Here is a 16,429-nt window from a genome sequence, read left to right on the forward strand (position 1 = left end):
TCTGGGAGATGTTGATTTCTTTCAGTGTTTTCTTACACAGGTCACTGATAGAGTTGGTGCCACAATCGCTCTGAATCTCCTTGGGAAGTCAGCACTGTTGGAAGTTCTTCAAGAGGTGCTTAACAACGAGAATAGTATTAATGGTCTTGATGGGATCGGCTATAGGGAACCTGGTGGAAGGACACGGGATATTTCTGATATGGATGTTACTTGAGCTGGTCCTGGGCAGAGGCCCGATGCAGTCGACAATGAGCCTACTTAACGGCTCAGAAGACACAGGAATAGAAATCAGTGGTGCCTTGAGTATTGGAGCGTTCGGCTTACCTGCCATCTGACACGTATGGCAGGTGTTCAGGAAGTTCCTTACGTCACGAACCATACCTGGTCAATAGTAATCCTTTAATAATGCATGATAAGTCTTGCTGAAGCCGTAGTGTGACTTAGGCCCATGGGCCAAATACATAATCTACTTCCTTAAGGAGGTAGGAACTACCAGCTGGTCGACATTAGCCCAATCGTCCTCCTCCTTTAACTTACTGGGCCTAAATCTGCCATATAAAATCTAATTATCTTTAAGAAAATACCCAGGGATAGAATCAGTTTGAGTTTGAGCCGGAAAGAACAAAGGAGTTAAGGATAAATCATCTTTCTGTAACTTACGGAACTCCAACAGGTTGAGATTCAGTGGGAGGCCCTGAGAATCTTAAGGGACTGGTTAAGGGACTACTTGTTGCGTTCGAGTGACTTGGGCACGAGTCGTCACCATGACTGGCTGGGAGATGTCCTCTACTTCGTAGGCTTGTTGTACCTCTGCAACGTATATCATAATAGGGTTTCGGTGGAAGAGTCACCTGTGGTTTGTTACTTATAATGAGGTTCGTGGGTTCTTGATGTTCTGCCAAGTCGTTGCCCAGGAGAAGTCGAATTCATAGCATGGGGAAAGGATTTTCCCTGATTGTGACTTGGACTTCACCACGGACGAAAGAACAATCCAGGTGGACTCTAGTGAGTGGGTATGGAGTGGTTGCAGTGAGGTCGGTGATGAGGACGGTTGCATGCATGCAGAACATGTTGCACATGTCTATCATACTTGAAGAGTGTCTATCTGTCTCTTGTAATTATTTGATCAAGAATATATACAATTAAGTATGATTATTGGGGTGTGATTAGGTCCTGTTACGTTTTGTCTTATAAAGTACATTAACTATATTTACAATTGTAACTTGTTGCAAACCAATTTCAAATTTAATAAAAGGTTTGTGTGTGAAATCACGTCATCTCCCCTCTAAAGCCAAATGGCAATATATAAAATTATACATTATATCGTTTACATGAAAGTTCAATAAACTCTTAGCACAAAAGTAGAGCCATCTCCCATGTTCACTAATCTTCATATATTGATTTTGATATGCTGCACTTTTCTATTTTACTATCGATGGCAGAGTGAATTTTGTAAACTTGTGTATGATGTTTTGACAAATGAGACTCGTCATTACAAAAATCATATTCATTTATAATCTAACCCACTACTACTTCAACAACAAATGTTGCGATACCATTTTGCACGTTCCAAGAACTGGAGGGGGGTTAAGAAATACTTTTCCCTCAACTGTACCAATACTTGCAAACAGTGGTGATGCAGATTCTAGTCTTATGATGTAGTTGCTTCTAACGGCTGTAAATAATGGTTAAAATTATTGAAAATATTAAAATAGAATTTATAACTCTTATTTCTTTCGATATGAAATTTTTTATTCCATTTCACTTCTGATTGTCATATCGGAAAGTGAAATTTGTACAGAAAATTCGCCCATTATTTCAAGTTTTCTCCTATTGAGTTAAAAGAAAATTGTAAAACATTTTATGGTACACTGAAATACACATCCTGAGAACTGTTAAATCTTCTTGACAGAGATCTAGTTACTTGTTGACTGCTATGTTATATACTGTCTTATAATGTAGGGGCCAGATTCACAGGGCAGCTTAAAAATGTTTTTCTTCTTAGCGCCTTCGTAGCGGCTACGTCGGTTTTCAGGTAAGCACACTAAGAAGGAAAACCTTCGTAAGTTTGCTCCATCGGCTAAGGTTACCCTCGACCACTCGTAGCTTTACGTAAACTGGATATAATTCAATTTTTCTCCACAACTTTTCAACTACACAACACGGAGGGTCGATTTTAATATAAACAAAAGATTTTAGTTGGCGAATCTCGTGAAGAGGAGTCCTTCATGTTAGTTATATATACATTCTCTGCTTGAACCTTAGAGTAAATATGTCTTTTATGATATTAGAATTAGTTTTATAATAGCAAGATATTATACCTTGATTATACAAGATATTATACCTTGATATTATACGAGATTAATATATATTATATTATAGTAGTTATTAAATAAATAAACACTGGTGAACATGAAATATGAGAGAAGGTGGCTGGTGGGAGCATTCACTATCACCAAATGCCCCACTGCACAAATGATGTTAGGTAAGAAGGGTAAAAACTTCAAAAACTTCTCTCGCTGAGTACTTAAACCTATAATTATGACTGTATGGACTATTATGACCTGTTAAAAAAGAGAGGGGGAAGTTGGGTCCAAGACCACTTCCTGTTACACAATTTGACTGTGTGTAACAATAAGTAATTTATTTATATATAATATATATATATATACATATATATATATATATATATATATATATATATATATATATATATAATATATAATATATATATATATATATATATATATATATATATATATATAATATAATATAATATATATATATATATATATATATATATATATATATATATATATATATATATATATATATATATATATATATATATATATATATATATATATATATACTATATTTTTACCTATATTTTTGTACTGAACAGTATTTCCAAAGAAGTGAAAAATTGAGACATAATGCACAATTCAATGAATTCAAAAGAAAAATGACTATTACTTATCAACATGAGATCTTAATGATCCATGGTTAACTTGATTTAATAAGTATAATACTGGTAATAATAAAAACTTTATTACTGATTTTTTTTATATTAAGAAGCTTAGGTATACATAGCAATGTGCTGCTATCCAATTCTATATGGAAGATTACACAGTGTAGATAAAAAAAAACTAGCTATAAGTTCATCTAATACTCCCATCTCACAGGATGGTTAGGCATACATGGAATCAAGGGAGAAAATACAGCCTCAATACAAAAAAACAAATCAACTCTGACTAAACAACAATTTCATGATTCTCTCAAGAGGTAAGTACTAAATCATGGCAACATTATATTATAATTACTCTTACCAGTTTCTACAAGACGCCTCTCAAACAATATTTTTTTTAACATGAATAGGTATACACAGCAATGTGCTGCGTCCCTATTCTGTATAAAGGACCACACAGTGTAGATTAAAAACCAGCTACACGCTCATTCAACATCCCCACCTCACAGGACAGCCAGTTATACATGGAATCAGGAGAGAACAAAATATGTAAGGCTGATCTGTTAGCCCCCTCTGGCAAAATCTGGGTGCAGCACAAGAATATCTTCCAATATTCCTGAGTGTATGAACGAATTACAGAGCTCAAAGTACCTCAAAACATTTGGTATGAATCACTGATAACAGGGAAATCACAGATATATTGTTGGAGAGTATATCCTCTCAAGTAGGACTGAAAACAGATGTTTTTCTCCACCAAGAGGGTTATAACCAAATGGAACCGCCATCCCCCTGAAGCCGTAAAGGCCAAATTCCAGCTAAAAAATATCATTAAGACAATTGGCGGGTCCTTTAATAAGCTGCCGGCTTTCTGTCGTCTTCGAGGCGAAGTCGGTGTCGGTGCTGGCTATAGAAGTTGAAAAAACATAGTTTTGGGTTTTACTTCGAAATATACTAATTTTATAAGAAAATTCGAAGTAAATAGAGGGTTATCTTGAGATGATTTCGGGGCTTTTTTTTTTAAGTGTCCCCGTGGCCCGGTCCTCGACCAGGCCTCCACCCCCAGGAAGCAGCCCGTGACAGCTGACTAACACCCAGGTACCTATTTTATTTCTAGGTAACAGGGGCATAGGGTGAAAGAAACTCTGCCCATTGTTTCTCGCCGGTGCCTGGGATCGAACCCATGACCACAGGAACACAAGTCCAGTGTGCTGTCCGCTTGGCTCCGACCGGGGGCAGGTGAGCTCCGATAAGCCAGCGTCGTGATTGGCTAAATCTTCAAGATGAAGAATGTTGCCTGCTCTCTGATTGGCTAAACGAAACACAGTAGTGAACTCTGCCGGCATGCAGGTGAATCAGACCCAAAACCCAAATATCTTCGTAAGAATATCTTCCTGAATTGCACGTAAGCATCTTCTTAGTGCATACTTAGGAACCTTCGTAGCAAACCTACTTACGAAGAAATACATGGAGCTTCGAGAATCTAGGTCCAGGAGATTGAAGACGAAAAGTATCTATTAATCAAAATCCACCAGTTATTGAAAGTTGCAAAACAAATGGGAGCTCTGGTAAAAAATAAGCCAACCGCACCCTAGGAACAGTCAAACGAACGTTTGACCTCAAGGAATATAAAGTAATTATTCAATTGTACAGATCTCTGGTGCACTCCAATTCAGATTAAAGCAAAGCAATCAACGCATGAAGACCTCATCTTCTGAAGGAAGTATTTGCCTTGGAGAAATTACGACCTATAGCAACAATAATCATCCCAGAACTATATCAACTGTCATACATGGAATGATTGAGAATCACAGGACTTACAACACTACAAACAAGACATGTCAGACCAGAACTCATAGAAACTTTTACAATATTTGACAAGTTGGATGATATTAATCCAGGCCACTTCTTAAATGGTCAGATGTAACATACAAAGGGCAACAGCTTCAAGCTCAACGTCACAATATAGTTTAGAAATAGGAGATACTTTTTTGCCCACAGTGTTAGAAACCTATGGAACTGCCTTCTCGTCGAATCCGTAAATACAAAGATATTACTGCAGTTAGAAATCAAGTTGGAAATTATTCTCTGGAAAAATGGCCAGAACCTTTGACAAACCGGCGGCTTTCTGTCTCCGTCGTGGCCACTAAATAATGATGGCCATCAGGTAAATCAGATAGTTCTCCAATATTGAGAACATGATTAATGTATTTCATTTTCTTTGCTATGTAACAAAGAGTACAGATATATGCTTTCTGGAATCATGTTGTGTATTGTGCAGGTGTTGTGTGGGCGTCTGTGATGGCGAGCGTGGTGGGGTGGGGCGTGACACTGTGGGCGCTGCAGAGAGCCTGGCACTGGATCTCAGGAAGGCGTGTGGCGAGGTTCATCACATCTTTGTTGTATGGTTGGGACATCCTCTTGGAGCAGCCGCCACGTGACCCTAACCTCAACTTGTCTGGTCGTGTGAGTATGTGTTTGTAAGCACGATTATTATTACTATATTTATAATACTAAAAATACTATATTTTTATTCCTTCTTTCGCCTTGATTATCACTTAAATTTTACCATAATGTGCCTATTCTTAAACCAAAATTCATCCTGAATCCTAATGAAGTCTTTCATCCTGAACCTGCTTCCAGTACTAAAAATACTATGCTGCACCTTCACTTCATATCGGAACTAAAAACTCACTAATCAGAACATAATAACATAAGAATGTGAGTAACTTCAGTAGGCCTATTTTCCCATACGAGGCAGCTCCTATTCATAACCACCCAATCTCATTCATATATATATATGTCTAACCTACGCTTGAAACAATCAAGGGATCCTTCTTCTATTATGTTACATGGTATTTGGGTCCTCAAATCAACAACCCTGTTACCGAACCAGTACTTACTCAGGTCTTTTCTAAATCTAAACTTATCTAATTTATACACATTGTTTCGTTTTCTAATTAGTGTTGATACTTTAATACTTATTAATATCCCCTTTGTTATGCCCATTCAACCAATTGTACACCTCTATCATGTCAACCCTAATTCATCGCCTTTCTAGCGAATGTAATTTAACGGACCCAGTGACTGTGTACTGAAACTTCCTCAAACATACTAAATGTTTTTTGTGAATAATATCTTGATGGTAAATGCTACAACTTTTCCTAATGGATCAGCATCATACTATGAAGAGAAAAAACCTAAGAAACAAAAAGAAAAAAGAAAGTCAGATAAACTATAAAAATATTAAAACGCACCCAATTTTTATTTTATTCATTATGGGCTCAGAATGGCATATAACGTTCATGTTCCTCAGGGAAAAATATCATATGAATATAGTTTACCGTAAAATATTTTTTCAATGTGACCATCCAAATATGTGCATAATTTAGATGCCAAAAATGAGGAATTCCAAACTTTAAGGCTTTATGACTAAACGACCATTAGAACACCTTAGAACTAAGAACTTTGCACAGAATATGTAAACATGATGAAAATCGGTCAGAAATAGAATTTTTTAATCTGTCTCAAAGTTGAATTTTTTTTTATAGAGATAAATGAAGTTAAAGTTATCGACAATGAATACGGTACTTCTAATTATTGAATTTTCTTATATGTTTTAACAAACAATGCTTGGGATTCGTACTTGAATATGTGAAAATTGTAAGTCAATATGTGTTGAAATGAAGTCAAGAAAAAATACCTCCCCCCCCAAAAAAAAACTAAATATAGGGATAGGTTAGAGGTAACAAACATATATATATTGCAGTAACTTTATTGTCCATAAATAAGTCATAAGGCTCTCATCTGGTCCTCATTCATAAGTGCAACCTAAGGAGACGAAGAGAATTGAGTTTGAAATCTGTAAATAAATCGGCACATAGAAAAGTAAACTCACAACTTCTGCCATCTGTGGCTGATTAACATGTTGACCAATTTCGTTCCAGCTTCACATGCTTAGTGCCGGACAGGCATACTCCAAGATGTAAAGGTTACAAGAAAAGCCGCATAAAAACAAAGGAGAGAACAAAACAGAGGTTGTCAGCTTTTTGTACAAAGGGACATAAGAAATATTGACATTGGGCAAAGTATTTATATGATATATAATAAAATATAGCAAAATAACATATCAACTCATTATTATTCATGAAATCTGGCCCTCCATGTGGCACCAGCTGCATATTCACTTTGTGGACACTCATTACTACTACTTTTCTTCTTTGTGCATCAGACAGGGGCTTGCATCTCTTTACCCCTGATTTTCAGTAAATATGAGATATTGTCGTTATTGTGGTGAAATCTGATTTGCGGGATTTATTAATTTATTTATAATATATTAATGTATATAGTAATTTATATTGATTGTGGACTATATGATATTTAAAGTGGACTGTATGAGTTTAATCGCACAAATCGTTTCCTACACATTCTGGCAAGGGGTTATTAAATAATATAAATAGACTATCATTCAAAATTATTAATCAGTAGACATTCACTACAGTATTAGGCTACATATATTAGTGTTATTAGTATTAGTGTGTGAATTGGCAAGAGTGTCCCACTGACCAGCTTTCACAAATTTGGGATCACGAATCCCAATGGAGTTCCTTAGGTATTCTGGTAGTATTTCATTCACTAATTCACTTGTAGCACTGGTCGAGGATAAGAATGCCGGCAATGCTAACTGTGTCGCCTTGCGAATACCTATACCCCCGAGTCTAACTGGGAGAGTTGCTTGGGTCCACTGGTCATCTTGCAGGGAGAGATTTAACACTTTCATAGTTATTGAGTTTAGGAGTGAGTCGTATTCCGTTAATTTTGGGCTGTCAAAGGAAGAAGCACACCTGAGGAAATAGGTAAATCTGGGCAAGGGCCAGGCACCTTGTAAGAAAGTACAAAGCATCGTGAGCATCCAAAGCCCCTATTCTTTCCTCCATCCTCCTCAGGTCTTTAGGCATTTCTTCGAGGACTACCTCAATGGCGTTCGAGCCCAGAGGTGCCCCTAGCAGCACACTGTTGGTGGGAGCGATCACTGGGGTTCCTGGCAATAAGATTCGTACTGCATCTATGACTGGTTGGCTGGATGAGATGATTTCACACTTTGATGGATTTAGTGTAAGGCCTAGCTCCTCTCCTTTCGATTTTACAAGCTGAAGATCTCCTAGCAGGGATTCCTTTGTCCCTGCCAGGGTGCCATCGTCCAGGAACTTAAAACAGTTGGAATTCTTTTACTTAAAATAACACCAATTAGATTAATAATAATTAACATAATTGTTACTCAAGATTCACAAAAACCATGTATATCATATGAAAGAAAATTTAAAGTAACCTGAAAACAGATATACAGACTTTGTGTGAAATTTATCTCAACATTATATATTAATAGAATGTTTTTAACTAATATTTTAAATATTAGGTAGTTGCCAGTTACTTAAATCTCATATAAACGTTGCAAAAGGATTTTAGACTGAAATAACACATTTAAACAAACCATCTTTACAATGAATTAATATCTAAACATTTTGTAAATACAGTGATAAATTGTGCCAAACATTGCATAATATTATTTACAAAGAAGTGCAAAACAACAAGGCCAAGAGGCGTGATTTCAACAGGATATTAGGGATTGTCACAAAATTCTAATTTTAATTATAAAGTAGTTTTCACATTGCATTTTTACATAATAATGAAGCAGTTGAACCACCAAATTGTTCTGTTTTATAAATAGACAATGTTAAATAGCTATATACATAACAGTAAAATAATGACACCTACATTAAATGATAACTCGGAAATAATAACTGGAAACTCTGTATGAACTAAAACTCAATACCAAATTTCTTAGATGTTTTCCATAATATAAATTTCGACCGTAAGGGATCTTATTCTTTATGGACTAATTAACAACAAACCAAACGTAATTTTCATCGAAGAAAATATATGAGAGCATACTTAGTCACTTATACATTAAAAATAGCGTGTTTTTGAAACCATTCGGTTGTAAACCCTCGGAATAACCTACCAGCCGAACGCGAATGCACGCACACACGCACAGACAAGAAAGCCTTTGACAGTACTCCATAACAGGCTGTTAAACAAGTTGGAGCAACAGGCAGGAGTAAAAGGTAAGGTGCACCAGTGGATAAGGGAATACTTAAGCAACAGGAAACAGCGAGTAACGGTGAGAGGGGGGAGACATCAGAGTGGAGAGATGTCACCAGCGGAGTCCCACAGGGCTCAGTACTTGGACCCATCCTGTTTCTAATATATGTAAACGATCTTCCGGAGGGTATAGACTCGTTCCTCTCAATGTTTGCTGATGACGCAAAAATTATGAGAAGAATCAAGACGGATGAAGATAGACAGAGACTACAGGATGACCTGGAGAAACTGGAGGAATTGTGTAGAAAATGGCTGCTAAAGTTCAACTCTGGAAAGTGTAAGGTAATGAAATTATTCGAAGGGAGCAGAAGGCTGAACACAAGGTATCATCTGGGAGGTGAAGTTCTACAAGAGTCAAATAGAGAGAAAGATCTGGGGGTTGATATCACACCGAACCTGTCCCCAGAGGCCCAGATCAAAAGAATATCATCAGCGGCATATGCTAGAGTGGCCAACATAAGAACTGCCTTTAGAAACTTGTGTAAGGAATCGTTCAGGACCCTGCATACCACTTTTGTAAGACCAATCCTGGAGTATGCAGCTCCAGCCTGGAGTCCATACCTAGTTAAACACAAGACAAAGTTAGAGAAGATTCAGCGGTATGCCACCAGGCTCGTCCTGGAACTGAGAGGAATGAGCTACGAGGAAAGGCTAAAGGACCTGAACCTCACATCCCTGGAAAACAGAAGAGTAAGGGGAGACATGATAACCACCTACAAAATTCTCAGGGGAATTGACAGGGTGGACAAAGACAAACTCTTCAGCACGGGTGGGACACGAACAAGGGGACACAGGTGGAAACTTAGAACCCAGATGAGTCACAAAGATGTTAGAAAGAATTTTTTCAGTGTCAGAGTAGTTAATAAATGGAATGCACTAGGAAGTGATGTGGTGGAGGCTGACTCCATACACAGTTTCAAATGTAGATATGATAGAACCCAGTAGGCTCAGGAATCTGTACACCAGTTGATTGACAGTTGAGAGGCGGGATCAAAGAGCTAAAGCTCAACCCCCACAAGCACAATTAGGTGAGTACAATTAAGTGAGTACACAAATGAATATAAGGATAGGGGTAGAAGGATTCACTACAAACGACAAGTAAGTAAGTAATTATCAAAAGAAGGCACCAAACCGGGAAGGCTATGTAGCACCATCAAATGCGCAGAATAATCAGAGGGCGCTAAATATCACCAAGGATGCCAATACGAGAACAAAAACGCATAAGGCGAACGATATCAAAAGTATCCGAGTCACCAAGAATTCTATTCAGGGACAGGTGACCGCGAGGGGCGGTCGGAAAGCAAGACACACGCTCGTCCTGGAAGTCAGGACATTCAAGAAGGACATGCACGACCGTAAGAGGGACAGTGCAACTAGGATAATAAGGAGTAGGGCGGTGCTCCATCAAGTGACCATGGGTTAAGCGAGTATGGCCAACACGCAACCTCGCCAGAGCTGTTTCCCATCGCCGATTACGGTGGTAGGAGGACGGCCACGAGGAAACACAACATTTAAGAGTACGTAGTTTGTTACCAGTAACAGACAACCAAGAAACCTGCCAACGGGTAAGGACGGAGGAACGGATAACCGGGTAAAAGTCGAAATATGGAAAACCTTTACGAGAGATGGGACAAGAGCGGACAGCTTCCTTGGCGGCAGCATCCGCACGCTCATTTAAAGACACACCAATATGGCTGGGAACCCAACAAAACTCAACCGACTTAAATTTACTGTGAACAAGAAACAGCCAATGCTGGATCTCGACAACTACTGGATGAACCAGATTAAAGGACCCGAGAGCTATGAGGGCACTACGAGAGTCAACAACAACTACAAAGGAAGACTGACAACGAGAAAGCAGGAGACGAAGAGCATAGAGAATAGCATAAAGCTCCGCTGTAAAGATGCTAGTCTCCAGAAGCAAGCGACACATATAAGTGCGGTCAGGAAAAACAACAGAGTAGCCAACACCGTCCGCAGACTTAGACCCATCGGTGAAGACAGAAACGGAGCGGGAGTGAGAAGAAAAGTGCTCAAGGTAAAGGCGTTTTAGAACCGTAGGAGGGATAAAAGCTTTAGTGATATGGGTCAAGGATGTACAAAACCGCAGAACAGGGACTCTCCACGGGGGCAAAGAAGGAACAACACGAGAAGAAACATTAGAAATACGAACGGAAAAAGAATCCTGTAGGCGAGATAACCGGACAGAAAGAGGGAGGTGGTGAAGAAAAACATTAACCGCAGGAGGGGTAAAAGTTAAAGCACGACAGAGGCGAGAGGAAGGATGTTGTAAGGACCGCGCAAGATAGCGAAGACAGTAGCGATCACGGAGGTCCTGGAGAGACAGGAAGCCAGTGTCAACATACAAGCTAAGGACGGGAGTCGAACGAAAGGCACCAGAACTGAGGCGCAACCCAGTATGGTGCAAAGCATCAAGACGGCGAAGAGTAGAAGGAGAAGCAGACGAGTAAGCAGGGCAACCATAATCGAGCTTAGACAGGACGAGAGAGGAATGTAAAGCAAGGAGAGTGCGCCTATCTGCCCCCCAAGAAGTATGGGACAAGACCCGAAGGAGGGTAAGGGCCTTAGAGCACTCAACACTGAGGTAAGATATATGGGGAGACCAAGACAAACGAGTGTCAAGGAATAACCCCAAAAGCTTCGCGGAATCTTTGTATTCAAGGGGATGACCATAAAGTGACAAAGAGGGACGAAGAACGAGCCGTTTCCGCGTAAAAGTCATGGCACAAGTCTTAGAAGTAGAGAACTTGAAGCCATGATCGGTGGCCCAAGACGACACGGCATCAATTGCAAGTTGAAGCCGGCCCTGAAGGAGAGGCGAATCATCACCCTGACAGCAAAGGGTAAGATCATCGACATAGAGAGCGGAGAAGACACCTGAAGGAAGAGAGGAAAGAAGACCATTGAGGGCAACCAGAAAAAGAGTAGTTCTCAGAACACTACCCTGGGGCACACCTTCGTATTGCTGAAAAGAGGGAGAGAGAGCGGTACCAAGGCGCACCCGAAAGGAACGACGAGAGAGGAAGCTGCGGAGAAAGAGAGGGCCAAAAGAATGAAGTTGAGATAGAATATGATATCGCCAAGTGGTGTTGTAAGCCTTTTCCAGGTCAAAAAGGACGGCAACAACGGAGGTCTTCGCAGCAAAAGCAGTACGAATATAGACCTCCAAGTTCACCAGGACATCTGTCGCGCTGCGGCAATTGCGGAAACCAAATTGAGAAGAGGAGAGGAAGTGATGGTGTTCCAGGAACCACATCAGACGAACGTTAACCATACGTTCAAAGAGTTTGCAGGCACAACTTGTGAGGGCAATAGGGCAAAAGTCCTTAGGGGAAGTACCCAGAGACCCCGATTTGCGAACAGGGAGGACAACGGCATCGAGCCAGTCCTCAGGGACTGACGACGACTCCCATATCCGATTATACAGACTCAGTAAATACTGAGACATGCACGGAGGGAGATGACGAAGCATCTCATAATGAATACCATCGGAGCCCACCGCCGTAGAACCGCAGAGGGCCAGGGCAGAACGAAGTTCAGAGAGAGAGAAGGGATCATTATAGGGAAGCTGAAGACGAGTGCAGAAATCTAAAGGACGAGACTCAAGGACAGGTTTATGAAGAAGGAAAGATTGGGGAAGATAAAGACCAGAACTAACAGAAGAAAAGTGGGAACCCAGTTCGGAAGCGACCTGCAACGTTGAAGGCAGTGTCATGAAAAAGGAGGAGAGCAAGAGGGAGAGGCAGAAGGGAGAGGTCAGAGAGAGCAGCACTGAGGGTAAATAGGTTCCAGTCCGCCTTAGCAAACTGCCACCTAGGGAAGGAGAGGGAAGGGCGAAAAGAGAAAAAGGAAACAAGGATGGGGAAATGGTCACTGCCATGGAGGTCATCAAGAACCTGCCATGTGAAATCTAAGTAAAGAGAAGAAGAGCAGAGAGAAAGATCAAGACAGGAAAGGGTGCGAGTCCGAGAGTCCAAGTGAGTGGGCTCACCAGAATTCAGAAGAGACAGGGAAGAAGAGAAGAGAAACGGTTCAAGAAGGGGACCTCGGGTATTCGTCAGAACATCACCCCAAAGAGAATGACGACAATTGAAATCACTCATCAGGAGCACAGGCTCCGGCAAGGAGTCCAGGAGGTGTTCCAAATCAGGAAGAGAAAGCGGGACACTCGGGGGGAGATAAATGGAACACTCTGTGTACCATTTCCCCACAAAGATACGAGCAGCAGAACAATGGAGAGGCGAAGGAAAAAGTAAGGGGACAAAGGGATCATCAGCGCGAATCAAGAGAGCAGAAGAATTAGGAGCCCCAGCAACGGCTGGGGGGGGGGGGGAGAGAAGGAATAGCCACGAAACCGACCAGGACGAGCACCAAGCATCGGCTCCTGAAGACAGACACAAAGGGGCGAAAACCGCGAAATTAGAAGTTGGAGTTCGAGGAAATTGGCGTAAAACCTCGAACGTTCCATTGAAGAATAGACATCGACGAGAAGAGAAAGGACAACAATAGAGAACAAGGAAGAAACAAAGGCGAAAGAGCAACAGAGCACGTTAAAGAATATCAGGGTCGGGATCAGGGTCAGCAATGTCAGGGTTAGGGGGCATGGGTAAACTGAGCAAAGACGGAGGGACGGAAGCGGAAGAACAGACTAGAGGTGGGCGGGCGAGGTCCGGAGGAGGAGACAACGGAGAGGAGCAGTCAAGGACAGCAGCAGGAAGAGGGGATGTAGAAAGAGGGGAGCACACCTCAGCAAGGGCAGCCAGTAGTAGGGGCCGAGGAAGAAAGCGAAGCCTTCTTACCCGCCGGAGAGGAGGAAGGAGAGGAGCCAGGCTTACGCTTCTGACGCAAAGAGACCGGTGTCCCAGCAACTACGTACTGGGCCACGGATTCCAGCGTCTCAACAGAAGAAGATGAACGAGAGCACACACGACGGCCGTTAGGAGAGCGATGGACATCCGCCTGCACCGACAGGCGGCGGGGAGAGTCAATAGACGGAGGAGATGGATGGGAAGGAGATCGGAGGGAGACGAGGAAGAAGACACAGGAGACATGTCAGACCGGGTAGAAAGAAGGGGAACCCCAGACAGAGGACCAAGAAGGGTACCCTTCAGGACAGAACTCAAAGGAACAGAGGAGGGGGCAGTGGGCGCATCAGGCTCCAAGGCCTGGAAACGGTTGAGAGTCTGAGGTAGGTGGGAAGGACGAGGAGAGGAAGAGCGCAACACACGAGCATAAGAGACGTTTGCATAAGGCGGGAGCCGGCGAACCTGGCACCTCGCCTCGGGAAAAGATAAACGCTCCCGATGCTTCAATTTGAGGATGGCTGCCACAAGCTTGTAATGGATACAGGCACGGGAGAAGGTAGGATGGGCCTCACCGCAGTTGAGGCAGCGAGCTTGGGGAGAAGTGCACTCCGACTTAGAGTGACCTTCAACCCCACACAAAGGACAGAGAGAGACAGCCCCAGAGCAGCGGAGGGCACCATGCCCAAACCTCCAACTATTGTTACAAAGCCGAGGAGAAGGAATATACTCCTGGACAGAGCACCTGGCAAGAATGACAGAGGATGGAAGGGTCCTACCATCAAAGGTGACCTTCACAACTCGAAGGGGTTGACGGCGACGACCACGAGGGGGACGAGTAAACAAGTCTATCTGGAGGACAGAATGGCCCTGGGCATCAAGGATATGTCGAATATCGTCGTGGCAGTCTCGCAGATCTCGAACACCGCTCGCAACATGGGGCGGGAGGAGAATAGTGCCAACACTGGCGTTCAACTGAACGTTCTTTGAGACCTGAACAGGGATCTCGCCAAGGCAGGACAAGGCAGCCAAGCGGGAACCTGCAACCTGAGAAGGAGCAGCAACGACATGTGTACCGAGACGAGTGGGGTTGAAAGTAACAGAGGCATCCACGGAATCAACGAGATGCCGATGGAGGGAGAAATCGTCAGGTGGCGCAGAATCAAGAGGGAGGAGATCAAAGTATTTGGCCCACGAAGCAGGACCAAATAAGGCCTGATACGCATCAGTACAGGAAGGAAACGAGCGAGTGTGGCCGTGGCGCCAACGGCGTTGAAAACCCCCAGAGAGAGAGGGGTCAAAAGGCGCAGTAGTCACAACGAGAGACTTAGCCGCACCAGGGAACGAAGTGGTCACCACTGGGGTCGTGAGGCTCGACCCAACCACAGAGGAGGGAGTGGAGCTGGGGGAAGAATTCAGGACGGTCAAAGGAGGAGCAAGGTCGGGGTCCAATGCAGCGGGGGCTACAGAGCCCGGTCTTCCAATACAGGCCGACTCGGGGGCTTGGTCACCCACCCCACGAGTCTGAGAGGGTACAACAGAAACTTTTAACGACATAGAGACGTAGAGAAAGAAATTCATCCACGAATGTGCCCCCATACCCACCATGGAGCCACAATTATAGGCAGGACACCCAACAGGAAGCTATTGCCGATCATGCAGGGGCCCTCTAGGGGTGCGTCGTGAGTATACGCCCCACAAACGCCACCTTAAGAACCGTCAGTGCGTCAAGATCGGTTTCAGCGACGAAAGGGGGATTGACAATAAAAGGTTCCCCTCGCTCGAGACGTCGGGTACTACAGTTCTACGGGTGCAAGAGTATGCCTCCTCAAGCACCTGGGCGTCAAAATAGAAGAAGTCCAAAGGAAGAACCAAAACAAGCAAAAGGTCGGCAGGAAAAGACAAGCAGATAGGAGAAGAGGGGGGAGAAAAACGAAACAAAAGGAAAAGGTAAAGCGATCCGGCACAATTAGAGAAGACAGCAGCAGGAGTGCAAGGCCACCAAAGGACAGAGGACTGTCCCATGGAGCATCACACTCCAGCAGCCGTCCACTAAGCCCCCCTCACGACGCCAACGGGCCAGATGGGGAGGGGGGTACAAACGACAAGGAAGTGTGCAAAGAACTGAATAAGAAATTCCAGGAGGTCTTCACCTTAGAGCAAGGAGAGATTTCAGATATAAGAGAGGGAATAGTTAACCAGGAACCACTAGAAGAGTTTGAAATTGCCAGAGGGGAAGTAAAGAAGTGTTTACTAGAGTTGGATGCGACAAAGGCTATATGCCCAGATGGAATCTCCCCTTGGATACTAAGGGAAGGAGCAGAAACACTGTGCCTGCCACTCTCCATAGTGTATAACAAATCATTGGCAAAAGGGGAACTGCCAGAAATTTGGAAGGTAGCTAATGTAGTCCTGATATACATGCAAGGGGATAGACAGGAGGCACTGAACTACAGGCCAGTGTCCCTAACCTGCATAT

At 42.6% G+C, this 16,429-nt stretch overlaps 1 protein-coding gene across 1 annotated transcript in view; it reads left to right on the plus strand.

Moving 5' to 3' along the window:
- LOC138370566 (glutamate receptor ionotropic, delta-1-like) overlaps positions 1-16,429 on the plus strand; it is a 159,508-nt gene that overhangs the window by 9,919 nt on the left and 133,160 nt on the right. The window contains exon 3 of the mRNA XM_069334953.1: positions 5,247-5,431. Within this exon, the coding sequence (XP_069191054.1) occupies positions 5,247-5,431 (185 nt within the window). The remainder of the gene's footprint in view (positions 1-5,246; positions 5,432-16,429) is intronic.

Source organism: Procambarus clarkii, chromosome 32 (genome assembly GCF_040958095.1).
Source record: "Procambarus clarkii isolate CNS0578487 chromosome 32, FALCON_Pclarkii_2.0, whole genome shotgun sequence".
NCBI classification, from domain to species: domain Eukaryota; kingdom Metazoa; phylum Arthropoda; class Malacostraca; order Decapoda; family Cambaridae; genus Procambarus; species Procambarus clarkii.